The 15455-nt window shown below is 42.4% G+C and overlaps 1 protein-coding gene across 1 annotated transcript; it reads left to right on the plus strand.

Annotated features, from left to right (window-relative positions):
- Positions 1–554: 554 nt before the first annotated feature.
- Positions 555–6705, plus strand: LOC125586849. Its single transcript, XM_048756601.1, has 7 exons — positions 555–640; positions 705–834; positions 909–1028; positions 1114–1290; positions 1397–1618; positions 1695–1957; positions 2234–6705. Exons 1-7 carry the CDS (start codon positions 555–557, stop codon positions 2622–2624), a joined length of 1389 nt encoding a protein of 462 aa, XP_048612558.1. The 3' UTR covers positions 2625–6705.
- The last annotated feature ends 8750 nt before the right edge of the window (positions 6706–15455 follow it).

A 15455-nucleotide genomic window follows, 5' to 3' on the forward strand; every position in this document is an offset into this window, starting at 1 on the left:
TGTGATTTGGTTGAATAATTTGTTTTGTTGAATTGATTTAGAATTTTTTTATAATTTTTTTATTTTTTGTATTTATAAAATCGATTTTTGTATATAAAATCGATTTTTGTATTTTACAAAACGATTTTTCTATATAAATTCGATTTTTTGGATTTTACAAAACATTTTAATTATTAAACAATTTTTATTTATTAAAACTATTTTTGTTTATTAGAACTATTTTTATATATTTATTAAAAAAAATTAATATATATAAATCTTTTTCTGTGATTAAATTATTTGGGATTTTTTTTTTAATAAAAAAAATTAATTTATATATTTCTGTATTTATTAAATATATTTTTTTAATTTACAGGTCTCATGATGATCAGACCCGGCCTCGACAGCGTCGTGGTCGTGGTGGTACGGGGAGCCAGTCTCGGGATTCCAGCCATTTTCAGGATTCCCCTTCGCCCCACAGCTCCAACCATACATCTCCCTCAGCTGCACCCGCTCATGCTCCTCTCGCTCCCGCTGCTGCATCCGCTCCTGTTCCTCCGGGTCCTCCGGGAGTGATGAGGGTTGCGGAGTTGGTTCAACAGCCCGGTCGTGACCATCTTCCGTATCTCACTCCGTATCCACATGGACGGGGTCAAACATGGTAATTAAACATTTTTTTTTCTTTAAATTTGGATTCATTATTAACCGTTTGTTCTTTTAATAAGGTTCAACCGATCCGGGAACGGGATCAGCGCATGGATCAACCGTATGATGTACTCGGCCCTCGACAGTGGACATCCGACTTTCACTCACTTCCCAACCGACAAGCAGGTTCTGTGGTTTCGTCAGTTTGCGGTAAGTATTCTAATTTTTTACTTATATTTTTAATCTTTAATATAAATTTTCTACTAATTGTGTTTTTTTTTCAGCAAGAGTTCAACTGGAATTCCGATGAGACGCTCTTTATCTATCACCACTTCGTCCATAAAGTAATGGACAACTATGGGAAGCAGATCCACGAGTGGAAGAAGAAGTGGGAAATCAATAAGGTTCGATTTAATTTATTAAACAATTTTTTAATTTATTAAACTATTTTTTAATTTATTAAATTTTTTCTTTTTTTTTAATTAAAAGGTCCCAAAGTCGATGAACGATACGGTCTGGAAGGAGTTGTGTGCGCATTGGGATAAGGAGGAGACGAAAGAAACTTCTTCCACCAACTCCACCAACCGCAGGAGCGACCGTAAAGGGAAGGGCATCTACAAGCATAACTTGGGTGCTCAATCTATTGCCACTCTCGGAGATCGCATGGTAAGTTCAACCGCTTTTTCTTCAATTATTTGAGTTTCAGAATTTAAATTTATTGTGCATTTCTTCTAATTTCTAATGTTTCTTTAATTTTATGTTTTTTTTCAAGGCGGAAGAAAATGATGGCGAGCCGGTCGATGATCTCGCCCTAATGAGGAGGGCGTATACCAACAAGAAGACCGGCCAGATTGATGACGGTCTTGTGAGGGACGTGGTCGACCTGGTCCAAACTCAGGTGGTAGACGAAGTGTCTCAGCTTCAAACCGAGGATGACGCTTCGACGGCTTCGACCAACTTGTCCCGGTTTCGAATCAACGAAATCGTTGAATCCGTAAGTTCTTTTTTTTTAAAGTTCAATTCATTTATTTCTTGGTTTAAATTTCTAAATTTGGCTTTTTTCTATTCAGTCGGTTCCAAAGAAGAAGGGACGTTTGTTCGGTTTGGGTCGTCGCACCCGGTCGGTTCCTCCTTCTTCTGCACCACCGCCCTTTGTTGATCCAGAAGTACTTACGGCTCAGTTGAAGGACAAAGATGATCGAATATCTTTGTTGGAGACCCAGATGGCGGCTCAACAGGCGGGCTATGAGGCACAGAGGAGGCTGAACCAGCAAATGATGGAGATGATGCAGAGGATGTACCCGAACGAGGTGTTCCCGGACGTGCCAGACCCGTAGTTTTTTTTTCCCCAATCTCGGAATGTTTTATTTTTATTTGTGAAACTTTGAATATTAATTAGTATGATTTCAATTTTACTTTTAATTTCATATTTTCGAATTTAAATTTCAGAAATTTTATTTTTTCAAAAAAATTAATATTTTTTACATTTCGAGGAAATTAATTATATTTTTCACTACATCGATCGATGCGTTTTTGAACAAAAACGCATCGATCGATCCATTTTTTTTAAAAAATATAGCGAGGGACATTTCTCTCGGAATTTTCCGAGGGACAACTCCCTCGGAAAATTCCGAGGAACGGATCCCTCGGAATATACCGAGGGAACAGTTCCTCGGAATAAACCGAGGAAAAAGTCCGTCGGTATACTCCTATCGATCGATGTATATATGTCCAAACACGCATCGATCGATGAACTTCCGAGGAATTATCCCGACGAAGTTCTACCTCGGTATATTCCGAGGACTTTTCCGACAAACAAGGGATCCTCGGAATTTCCTCGGAAATTTATTTCCTCGGAATTCCGTCGGAAAATTCCGAGGGATTTCAGAGGAAAAAAGAAATTCCGAGGAATTATTTCCGACGACGTATTTCGTCGGAATTGCGTCGGAATAATGATATTCCGACGAAATTCCGACGATTTTTTCCCTCAGAATCCTTGATGTTTTCTTGTAGTGAGAGTATGTAGGGCATTCACGTTAGTGATTAATACATAATCTACTTTCTATATCTACACAAACCACCTCTTAGCATTGATGCATCAAAATCTCAATCAGATTCAGACTCAAAATCTTCCCATCATTCTGGATGGGGACATGAAAGAGTAGAGGTCAGGCCATTGCGAATGGCTACCCCGGAATGAACAACCCTTAACCGAATAACGATCATAAAAAATTCTTGCTTTTCTTTTCGCATGTTGAGCATGTCGATCCGTTAAAATTGGAGCCTTGCAGCCATTTTCCCCACAAGAAGAAGCTTTATTCTTCGTTTGCTTCACCAACCCAAGAATGGACACCAGTCGTTACTCCGACTTTTGTACATAAACCGCATCTGGGCGGGAAGAATCTATTACCTCCCCACTCTTGTCTCGATCGGTTTTAGGGTCTGCCTCCACCTTATTTGCAAGCAGTGGTACAAGTTCTCACCCAATTGAAAGAAAAATAAAACGCTGTTAAAAATATATAGATATATATATATGTAAATGCAATGCTACGTTCCTCGTAATGCAAAACTAGCAACTTGGACAAAGAAAATCACAACCTGGAATCAGCGAAGAATGACTAATAAAGCTCAATTAAGAGAGGAGGAGCATCCCATGGACGCTCCTACAAGATTGAAACTCCCATTTCGAGCCCATCTGAGACGCTTGGAAGCTGGTGTACTTTCTGAAGATAATCTCTATCACACATCGTAGCAGCTGTCATGTTATTTTTAGCAGGTACCGATGAACCACCACCTGACGATACCGTTCATCTTACATTTCACCTCTCCCTCCGAGACCCCAATTGGGTTCAGATTGACGTAGTCATGGAGATCCACTCCAAGACTGAAGAGCAATATGACCTATTGTATCCGTAAGATCAACCAAACCAATATCATTACTGAAACACCCGCCCCTTCCCCATTTCCAACCGGGGATCCTGGGCGCGGGGTTTAGGACACACATGTCTACTTTCCCGATATCTCTGTGTGTCCCGTTTCTGGTCCTATGAGTTTCAGGTGCGTTTCCTTTCTTACCATTGACATTTCCACTTATAGTTCTGCAAAAAGGAAGAGGGAAAAAGAGGGGTGAGTATGAATACTCAGTGAAGCGATTCTAGACCAGTCTCCCCCATGAGCTTTTATACTGCTCAATGCGAAACGAGAACCGACTAGTCACTACACCCATTTGTTATCTAGTTATTAAAGTTTCATTTCACGAAAACAAGCAATGCAATGAACTCAGTCATCACTCAATCCACATAATTCGGTTTTATATTTTAAGACTCCATTCATCCTAAAACTCTAGGACCTACACAGATCAAGCGGACCAACCCTCCCCTTTTCTTGCTGCATTCCTGTGGAGCCGCCTGCCCTGGTACACTCGGCATCCGGTTCCCTTGGATGTAGTCTATACCCTTTGCAGTGTATTACGACCCCTTCCCGCCAAGACTCGGCGTGACTCAATCTTACCGGCGCCTCTATTCTTACCCTGCCGTTTTCGAACGCTACGGCCGCCGCGTTTTCCCATACTCCCCACCAGTCCCTCGGTGGTTCGTATTTCATTCACTTAATTTCCCATACTCCCCACCAGTCCCTCGGTGGTTTGCATTTCAATCATTTAACCTTCCTTTTCTTATCATTTCCTTTTTCCTTATCATTTCCTTTTTCCTTAACCCTTAGACTCTTTCTTACTTTCCGTTTTAGACGCCACCCATTCTCGGTGTCACACTCAATCCATTTAACAATCAGTCATAGATATCCTACCATTCATCTAACCAGACCGGTTAACAGTTCTCTTAAGATCCTACGTTCATTTCTTTCTAACCATCCTAGCTCTCAATCACAAACAACAGATCTTCTATCAACCAATCACTCAATCAACAATCATCAATAAACCAGTTCGTGTAAAGTTCTTAATCAGTATGAGAGTTCTGATGCAATATGATCTATCATCCTAACAACAAACAGGATCTAATCAATCCTAGCAACCCATTCAACAATATAAAAGAACATAGAACAGATCTGGATAGAACACCTCACCTTAGCCTAGATCTGGATCTGAGAATAAGGAGTAAGAGAAACGGGATCTGAATCTATGACACCACGCGGCCACCACCACCACTCGCGGCTGCTCACGGCAAGGAGAGAGAGACGCGGCCGAGAGAGAGAAAGAGGCACGGCGAGGAGAGAGAGAGAGAGGAGGAACGTGGCGAAGAGAGAGAAAGAAGAGAGAGACGGCGCGGGGAGGAGAGAAAGAGAGTCGACGGCTAGGGCTTCTAATCTCCGGGAATTCTTTGCAGGGCTTCGCTTCTATGTTTCTGATGTGGGACTAAAAGGGTGGGAGCTTGCTTTTATAAGTGGAGAAAGGGGAAAACCCTTGGGCTCTCTTGTTGGGCTGTAGAGAACCCATTTGACTTTAAAAGTTTTTAATTGGGCTGGTTTTGGGGTGTTACAATTCTCCCCCTGTTTATCGGAATTCGCCCCGAATTCCAATCTTCAGGCTTTAAACCTTAACATCTCAAAACCCGAGGAAAGTTTTCAAACACAATCAAGGGAAGCACACAAAAGGCATCTTACTTGCTCAAGTTCATTTAAAACCAACAACGAATTTAATAAATGAAATGGAGTAGGACTACAATAAATAGATAGGTCTCAAGGTATCGCTAAAATCCGCGAATATCCTTATAACAAGAAATGAAAAGCTAAAAAGAACAATAGGAAATGAAGAAAACCGTGTCCTACTCCTACTAGCTGATTCAGGAATCACAACTAGCCACTTCGAACTGGAGACTTCTGCTCCCCTTCCGGCTTAGGACCAGCCACGCGGCCACTCCCCGTCGCCGACGCCGACTCCTCTTCCCACTCTGAGTCCTCCGATGGATCCTCTTCCACCTCTACGTCCTCCTCAGAGCTCGAGATGGCGACGATCCGACGAGTAAGTGTCCGTTCAGCCTCCATTGCCTGACCGGCCATCCGGTTCACCAAGGCGAATTCCCATGGTTCCAACACACCAATCAGCTTTCCCCGAATTTCTTCGCGGAGTCCTGCCTTGTACCACCGGCACCAATCCTCCGCTGTCTTGGGCTTGCATCTTTTGGCTGACACCAGGAATTCCTCTGTGTACTCCCGGACTGAGCGCGGTCCCTGCGTGGCCTGCATCACTGTTCCACACTGACATACTCCGGTTATGTTCCTCAGGCTCTCTGCATCAATGCTCGGAATCTTCCTTGGATGCCCACGTTTCCTCGTTGGTACACTGTCCTCCATCCTGATCGGTCCCGGACCTTCCCTGGTCGGCCCCGTCGTCCTTGGGCGCCCTCGCCCCTTTGTGGCCGGTGTCATGTCAACTTCAGGTGCAAACTGGAAAGTCCCCTGACCCTGGTACAATCGCCTGTACTCGGCTGCCCGCTGAAAATGGGGGCATCAAAACCCGACGCCTCACGGTCGTCTCCTGGATGGGGGCGTTCGGCTGCTCCGCGAACTCCATTTCCTCTTCGTTTGGGAAGAGTGCAGGTACCATGTCACCCCAAGCGTCACAGTAGGGCTTGCGGGCGTACGCCCTTGTCCCTTTTGGTCCATAGCGCATGCGTCTTTCTCCGAGCTCGTGATGCACTGGTGAAGACATCCTGCAGCGTAAAAACAAAGACCTGATCATAATGTAATAGTAGTCATGCAGAGATGGCAGTTTTTCAATCATTTCTCAAAACTAGTGCTGCTTCAGCATTCCATGAAATCTCATCCACGGTGTGGTTCTTATCGTCCCTTTTTATCCTATGAAGATCCCATATCCTTATTAGCATTTCGCATTCTGCTCCAAGATAACTCTCCGTCATCCTTTTTACCCCAAGATGATCCTCCATCATCCTTTTTACCCCAAGATGATCCTTAGCTTAGTTCTCACAATCTGAAATCGGCTTTCTCCTACTGTCTCGCCGGTAGTCCCTTGGCCGCCCTGGTTCACCTCTTCTTCATCGGCGGGCCCACGCCATGGTGGTGGGACCCGCGCCCATATTTTTTTTTTTTTTTTTTTTTTTTTTAATATATGTGGAAACGAGTTTGACTGTTATATCGGAATGCCAGGAGTCCATTTCTTTGCAGAGTTTAATTCCTCCGTGAAGCCGCGCACGCCTCGGCCTTGCGTCCGTCTCTCTTCCCCGGCCTTCCCGGCCCGGTGTGGGGCGGTGTCGCCGGCGAGACGTTTCCTTCCGCTTGTAGGTCCGACTTTCCATTCCCCCTTAACTTGCCGTGCTAGGCGACTAATCCCTCTGTATACTTGCCTTACAACTCCTTGTTACCCATTCCCGAATCTCTGAAACTCCACTACACTGCGGTACGAGGACTTTTTGTTGACCTGATCTTGACCGGAGACTCTGAGCTGTTCGAATTTTCCTTCAACGTTAGCTATGACAGTCTATCAGAACCATAAGGGAAATGGGCAATATCGGAAACGCTGATCCCTTAAGATAGTATTAAGGGACCTTAACCTGGCTCTGATACCAATTGAAACACCCGCCCCTTCCCCATTTCCAACCGGGGATCCTGGGCGCGGGGTTTAGGACACACATGTCTACTTTCCCGACATCTTCGTGTGTCCCGTTTCTGGTCCCATGTGTTTCAGGTGCGTTTCCTTTCTTACCATTGACATTTCCACTTATAGTTCTGCAAAAAGGAAGAGGGAAAAAGAGGGGTGAGTATGAATACTCAGTGAAGCGATTCTAGACCAGTCTCCCCCATGAGCTTTTATACTGCTCAATGCGAAACGAGAACCGACTAGTCACTACACCCATTTCTTATCTAGTTATTAAAGTTTCATTTCACGAAAACAAGCAATGCAATGAACTCAGTCATCACTCAATCCACATAATTCGGTTTTATATTTTAAGACTCCATTCATCCTAAAACTCTAGGACCTACACAGATCAAGCGGACCAACCCTCCCCTTTTCTTGCTGCGTTCCTGTGGAGCCGCCTGCCCTGGTACACTCGGCATCCGGTTCCCTTGGATGTAGTCTATACCCTTTGCAGTGTATTACGACCCCTTCCCGCCAAGACTCGGCGTGACTCAATCTTACCGGCGCCTCTATTCTTACCCTGCCGTTTTTGAACGCTACGGCCGCCGCGTTTTCCCATACTCCCCACCAGTCCCTCGGTGGTTCGTATTTCATTCACTTAATTTCCCATACTCCCCACCAGTCCCTCGGTGGTTTGCATTTCAATCATTTAACCTTCCTTTTCTTATCATTTCCTTTTTCTTATCATTTCCTTTTTCCTTATCATTTCCTTTTTCCTTAACCCTTAGACTCTTTCTTACTTTTCGTTTTAGACGCTACCCGTTCTCGGTGTCACACTCAATCCATTTAACAATCAGTCATAGATATCCTACCATTCATCTAACCAGACCGGTTAACAGTTCTCTTAAGATCCTACGTTCATTTCTTTCTAACCATCCTAGCTCTCAATCACAAACAACAGATCTTCTATCAACCAATCACTCAATCAACAATCATCAATAAACCAGTTCGTGTAAAGCTCTTAATCAGTATGAGAGTTCTGATGCAATATGATCTATCATCCTAACAACAAACAGGATCTAATCAATCCTAGCAACCCATTCAACAATATAAAAGAACATAGAACAGATCTGGATAGAACACCTCACCTTAGCCTAGATCTGGATCTGAGAATAAGGAGTAAGAGAAACGGGATCTGAATCTATGACACCACGCGGCCACCACCACCACTCGCGGCTGCTCACGGCAAGGAGAGAGAGAGACGCGGCCGAGAGAGAGAAAGAGGCGCGGCGAGGAGAGAGAGAGAGAGGAGGAACGCGGCGAAGAGAGAGAAAGAAGAGAGAGACGGCGCGGGGAGGAGAGAAAGAGAGTCGATGGCTAGGGCTTCTAATCTCCGGGAATTCTCTGCAGGGTTTCGCTTCTATGTTTCTGATGCGGGACTAAAAGGGTGGGAGCTTGCTTTTATAAGTGGAGAAAGGGGAAAACCCTAGGGCTCTCTAGTTGGGCTGTAGAGAACCCATTAGACTTTAAAAGTTTTTAATTGGACTGGTTTTGGGGTGTTACAATTACCCAACCAACAAAAGGAGGAAACAACATCCACGGTTAATGGCGGACTCCACCGCGACTAATCCGCTAAAGATAATAATCCAGTTTAAGAAAATGCACAAGGTTGAAGGGACCGTTTTCTTATAAAATAATACCTGACGATGAAAGTGAAGTTTTGAACACGAGCTCCTGCTCACAGGACCACTCACCATGGAAGCGTGCTCGAAAAGTCAACCAGTACATATGATTAGAGATGGCAATTATTGTACTTTCCCGCGGGCCGGGCCTGTTAAGCATTGCAGAGAGGCGGGATTGGGCATGAAAATTCAGGCCCAATTTAGTAGCGGGCCTCGCGGGATGTGCTTGTGCGGTATCGGGCCAGAAGCAGGATGGTCTCAAATGAGCCCGTGGGAAATTGAGGACCCGCTTCAGTTTCTTCACCAATTCATCCCTTCACCTGAAAACAAAACGAGAAGAGTTAGAGAAATGCAATTAAGAGGCGATCTTTACCGAAACAACGGCTGGAGCTCCGTTGATGGCGTTTTGAGCTCCGACGGTTGTTCTTATGGTACCTACGTCTTCGACCTTCACCATCTGAGGTTCACCTACAAAGCAAAAGAATTTTGGATCTTCGACAAAGCTCTGACAATTGTTCTTGTGCTCCAGCGTCGTCGATTTAAGCTTCAATCTTGTTTATGGTGTTCTATTTGTCTTCGATCTGGAGCAAAGGACTTTTGGTAAGATTTTTTATTTGCTTAAACGTATCAAACTTCTTTTTGAAGTTTTTGTTTGTGTGATTGGTTAAGCTTGTCTCGTTTTGATGTTTGTGTTTGTATGAATTGATAAGCATTTGCGTTGAACTAAATGGCTTGTACTCATCTGAATTATAAAAGAACACGGTTGTTTGTTAATTGTTACCATCATGTCAGTTGTGTTTTAAATCTATTTAAAGTTTCCTACTTATGTTCTGGTCTGTGGAACTAAACTCGGGTCTGGTTTTAACAGTTATAGCAGTTTCAGTTGGTAGGCATTGGTCTGATGTATGGCCTGGTTTTACTAAGATTCGAAAACCCAATGGAGAGGAGAAAGCTAAATGCAATTATTGTAAGAATGAGTATGCATGGATTCCCACGGGCATGGAACAACTGGTTTTAGAAGGCATCGTGATAGATGCAAACTTTATCCAAGGAATCTCCAAACCAAAAAACTCGATGCTGAAGCCAAATTAGTAAGTGGCAAATATGATCATGTTGTGTTCAAGCAGCTGGTAACCAAGACTATAATTCAGCATGACCTACCTTACTCTTACGTTGAGTATGAGAAAGTCAGAGAAACTTGGAAGTACTTGAATGCTGATGTCAAATTCATTTGCCGAAACACATTTAAAGCAGAGGTCTATCGTTTTAGTGAAAACGAGAGAGAGACATTAAAGAGAGATTTGGCTGGTCTTCCTGGAAGATTAAGCTTTACTTCTGATTTGTGGTCATCATTGAAACGTGAGGGTTATATGTGTCTGATAGCACATTACATTGACCGGAATAGAAAGCTGAACAGTAAAATACTGATGTTTTATGCTCTCCCACCACCTCATACAGGTATGAATGTTGCAATAAAGCTTCTTGAATCAGTGGAAGAGTGGGGACTAGAAAAAAATGTTCTCTCTCACATTAGACAATGCTACAAGTAATGATTCGATGCAAGATATTGTGAAATCTTAACTGCTTTTGAGGAATGATTTGGTGTGTGGAGGTGAGTTTTTTCATGTCAGATGTGCAGTTCACATAAGTAACCTCATTGTGCAAGATGGTTTGAAGGTCATTAAAGATTCTTTGCAAAAAGTTAGAGAGAGTATTAAGTATGTAACAGCATCAGTGATGCGTGAGATGACGTTTGGAAAATGCGTGGATGCTGCTGGTATAAAGGAGAACGCTGGTTTGATAATGGATGTGCAGACAAGATGGAATTCGACATTCTATATGCTTGAAAGAGCCATTCCGTACCGTGAAGCGTTTTTTAAGTTGGAGATATATGATAGGACAAACTATAAGTTTTTGCCCACAGCTAAGGAATGGAGCCGAGCTGCAAATATATGTGTTTTTTGGAGCCTTTTGCTAAGATTACTAGTTTGATGTCAGGTTCAAAATACCCAACATCAAACTTGTATTTTTATCAGGTATGGAAGATCCATAATTTCCTCCGGATAAATTAGGAAAGCGACGATGAGATTGTCCGAAACATGGTGATACCGATGAAAGCGAAGTTCGATAAGTATTGGGAAGAAGTCAGTGATCTTTTTATAGTGACAGCTGTCTTTGATCCACACTTGAAGCTTCCAGTTGCAGAATATTGTTTAGGGAGGCTTGACATGAGTACACGTGATGCAAAAATGAAGAACTTGCGTCTGAAGCTGGAAACTTAGTTTGAATCATACGACAAAAAATCAAAGTCAACCTCACCTTCTACAGAGCCTCGTGAGATAGATCAACAAAATGTTTGTGGAGGACCGAATGGAACGTTTGAGAACTATGATGTAAGTCTCATGTTTCTTTTCTTTTTAAATTAATTCTGAAACTTAAGGAAATTGTTTTTTTACAGTTTTAAGTTTTAAAAAAAAAAACATTATAGGATTTTTTTTTGCGAGTGGAAAGACAGCTCTACAAGCTTATCTAGATGAACCTGCACTAAATATTAATAGCTTTGAAAGCTTGGATATTCTCAAGTGTTTGAAAGATAATACTCATAGGTATGGCGATTTGCCAGCAATGGCTTGTGATCTACTTAGCATTCCGATCACAACAGTGGCTTCAGAATCCTCCTTTAGCATCGGTTCAAGAGTTCTAAACAAATACATGAGCCATCTACTTCCCAAAAATGTGCAAGCTCTGATATGTAGTAAGAATTGGCTAAAAGGATTTGAAGCTTATGAGCATGGTAAATTATTCACATTATCATACATTTTAGGGTGTAGATGCAAAGATCAGATGGACGTTCTAATACAGAAGCAAGTACAGCAGCGAATGGAGCAGAGTCTGCAACAGAGAAGTGTACGTGCGGATGAACAAGTCAAGATGAAGATTACGACTTGAAGAATGGATTACGGATCAAGGTGAAGTTAATGCGAAGACATCTTGGGGAGCAAGCTTGAAGAGATTTACCTTGGAGAAGGGAGATCTCACGATGGGAAGTTTCCTAAAGACTTTGGAGAGGTTTTAGGGAACTTACCATATTTGGGTAGATAGTGAATATTGGGTAGATAGGCGTGGATAGCCGACTTGGCTGTATTGTATATATAGTCATACTCGACCTGTGGATTAGGGTTGTCGAGAGAATTGTATTCTTAGCATAAGACTGTAGTTCACTAAGCTTGTAAGCGAGTGAATAACACTAAGGTCTAAGGGGTAGAGGTTCTTGATATCTTGCATATTTGCATCATTTTAAGTCTCCAATTTGCACATATTGATCATATAGATTAGGAATTTAGCATCTTTAGGATTCATATTGCATTCATATGTCTTAATCAGGTAATGGAGTATCTCATAGAGTGATTGGAGGTGTTTAGAAGCATTGTGGTTCAAAAAAGAGATAAAGAATGAAGTTTGGTCGAGTTGATATGATGACAACGCGGGTTGTACCATGCGGGTTCACTAACCCGCTTGACATGAAGCATCGGAGAGCTCCGACGCGGGTTGGATCACGCGGAGAGTCGCACCCGCGCATACGAGAATGAAGCCGCTCGACGTCTTGACGCGGGTTGAGGCACGCGGGTTCCCTTACCCGCGTTGTCGAAGTGAAGTCGTCGACGAAGTCACGCGGGATGAGCGACGCGGAGTCCTTTACCCGCTCGCACGAACTGCGCGTAGTGACGTCTTGACGCGGGTTGAGGCACGCGGGTTCCCTTTCCCGCGTTGTCGAAGTGAAGTCGTCGACGAAGTCACGCAGGATGAGCGACGCGGAGTCCTTACCCGCTCGCACGAACTGCAGGCGTAGCGACGGTCCGACGCGGGGAGTGTGACGCGGGTTGGATCCGATCGTCTCTACCCGAGTCGAAACTTATCCTAAGTCAAATTTTAATATTTTTAAAGGGTCCATTAGGTTTACCAAAGACATATAAATACTCTTGTAATCCCAAAGTTGGGTCTTATCTTGTTTTCTATCTAATGAAAAAGGAACCTTTAGGTAAAAAGATCTAATCTTGATCATTATCCTTTGTGATTACTTTGTTAATTTGATCACTAATCATGATTAACACCAAATCATCATTGATTCTTTGGCTTATCATGAAGATTAGTGAGTAGTCATATTTGGATTCATGGGTTAGGGAGACTAAGGGTGATTAGGCTAGATCTAAGGTGTTGTAGCACATATTCATCTTGTTCCTTGCTAGTAAAGTGCTTTTAATGCAGTTTTAGAGTTGGCCTCTCTAAAGTTGAGCCTTAGGCATTTCACACCCGATAGGTGTTCGATGAAATGTCGGAACCAACTCTACTATGCTTTTAACACTCTTTACCAAAAAGATTTGATGTTAAAGGTGTTAAGATGGTTAATGGACTTGAAATTAATGATTGCTTAGATAATATTCAACCAAAGAGATTTGATGCTTGAGTTATCTTAGTGAATGAGCATTCATCTAGAGATAGAGTTTGTTTAGGATTATGTCTAGGTCTAAGGTTAATAGATTGATTGAAAGATACCACCTTTAGATTGAAACTTGATCACCCAAGGTCAATTCCCTTAGCCCATGAGTTCTCCAATCTCATAAGAAAGGAAAGCTTTGTTCTTTATTGCATTTTAGTAGTATTCTAGTTCAAAATCATCTCACCAATTGATAGCACTTAGATTAAGCATGGTCTTGCATTCCATTTGCTTTAGAATCACTTAGAACTGGTTTGACATCCTTTATACTATAACATTTGATTAGGAGCCTTGAAAACTCCTAAAATCAAATTGGCGCCGTTGCCGGGGAAGCTAGTGGATCCAGGATGTTTCACCTTACCTTGTGCTCTAGGACCCATGGTGTTTGAGCGGTGTCTGTGCGATCTTGGAGCTAGTGTCAGCTTGATGCCTTTGTCTATTGCAAAGAAGCTTGGATTTACTCAAACAAGAAGTGTAAACTCTCTTTGGTGTTGGCTGATAGATCAGTGAAGATTCCTGTTGGTATCTTAGAAGACCTTCCCTTGATGGTTGGTAACTTTGAGATCCCTACTGATTTTGTTGTGTTGGAGATGGGGGAGGAAGCCCAAGACCCTTTGATCCTTGGAAGACCATTCTTAGTCACAGCAGGAGCTATTGTGAATGTTAAACAAGGAAAGATTGATCTTCATCTTGGAAAAGGGAACATCCTCCCCTTGACATCAATGAAGTGATGAAGAGGCCAGCCATCTAGAACCAAGTTTTCTACATAGATGAAATGGATGCTCTAACTGATGAGCTTCTAGAGGAGTTGGCACTTGAAGACCCTCTACAACATGCTTTAACAATTGAAAGAGAGGTCCAAGTGATTGAGAATAAGAAAAGTGATGCCTATGTAAAGGTGTTGGATTCTCACAAGGGGATTGGTGGTGAGGATCAGAATGAGGAGCTTACACATGGGATTCAACATGCTGCCTCAGCTACTCAACACGAAGACAGTCACGAAGAGGACTGGAGTGAACTCAAGGCGCCTAAAGTGGAGCTTAAACCTCTTCCTCAAGGTGTAAGGTATGCTTTTCTTGGCCCTAATGAGACTTACCCTGTCATAGTGAGTAGTGAACTGAATGAAAATGAATTGTCTAAACTTTTTGAATATAGAAAGACAATAGACATAGGAATGAAAATGAACTTAAAAAGTATAGAAAGACAATAGGCTACTCACTAGATGATATTAAAGGGTTATCACCTTCTTTATGCATGCATAGGATACATCTAGAGGATGAATCTATGACTTCTATAGAACATCAAAGAAGGTTGAACCCCAACTTGAAAGATGTTGTTAAGAAGGAGATTCTAAAACTCCTAGATGCAGGAGTAATCTATCCTATTTCGGATAGCAAATGGGTGTCTCCTGTGCATGTTGTTCCAAAGAAGGGTGGAATAACTGTGGTTAAAAATGATAAGAATGAAATAATTCCAACAAGAACAATAACAGGACATAGGATGTGCATATATTATAGAAAATTAAACTCAACATCTCGAAAGGATCATTTTCCATTGCCATTCATTGATCAAATGCTTGAGAGACTTGCAAATCATCCCTATTATTGTTTTCTTGATGGGTATTCAGGGTTCTTCCAAATACCCATACATCCAAATGATCAAGAGAAAACAACATTCACATGCCCTTATAGTACCTTTGCTTATCGAAGGATGCTATTTGGGCTATGTAATGCTCCAGCCACCTTACAAAGGTGCATGATGTCTATTTTCTCTGATCTTATAGAAGATGTTGTGGAGGTGTTCATGGATGACTTCTCTGTCTACGGATCTTCGTTTTCTGCTTGTTTGTCCAATCTTAGCAGGGTCCTAAAGTGATGTGAAGACACCAACCTTGTGCTGAACTGGAAAAAGTATCACTTCATGGTTAAAGAAGGGATTGTGCTTGGACACAAGATTTCAGAGAATGAGATTGAGGTGGACAAGGCTAAGATTGAAGTGATGGTTAGGTTAGCTCCGCCAAAGACAGTGAAGGACATTAGAAGCTTTCCTGGTCATGCTGGGTTCTATAGAAGATTCATCAAAGACTTCTCCATGATAGCTAGGC

The sequence above is a fragment of the Brassica napus genome, chromosome C5, assembly GCF_020379485.1.
Source record: "Brassica napus cultivar Da-Ae chromosome C5, Da-Ae, whole genome shotgun sequence".
NCBI lineage: Eukaryota > Viridiplantae > Streptophyta > Magnoliopsida > Brassicales > Brassicaceae > Brassica > Brassica napus.

What these genes read in the sequence shown, in the direction of transcription:
- LOC125586849 (XM_048756601.1), top strand. Translation starts at nt 555, where the DNA reads ATGAGGGTTGCGGAGTTGGTTCAACAGCCCGGTCGTGACCATCTTCCG. An exon ending in CATGGACGGGGTCAAACATG is followed by an intron (nt 641 to 704) that starts GTAATTAAACAT and finishes TCTTTTAATAAG; the next exon opens with GTTCAACCGATCCGGGAACG. An exon ending in TGTGGTTTCGTCAGTTTGCG is followed by an intron (nt 835 to 908) that starts GTAAGTATTCTA and finishes TTTTTTTTTCAG; the next exon opens with CAAGAGTTCAACTGGAATTC.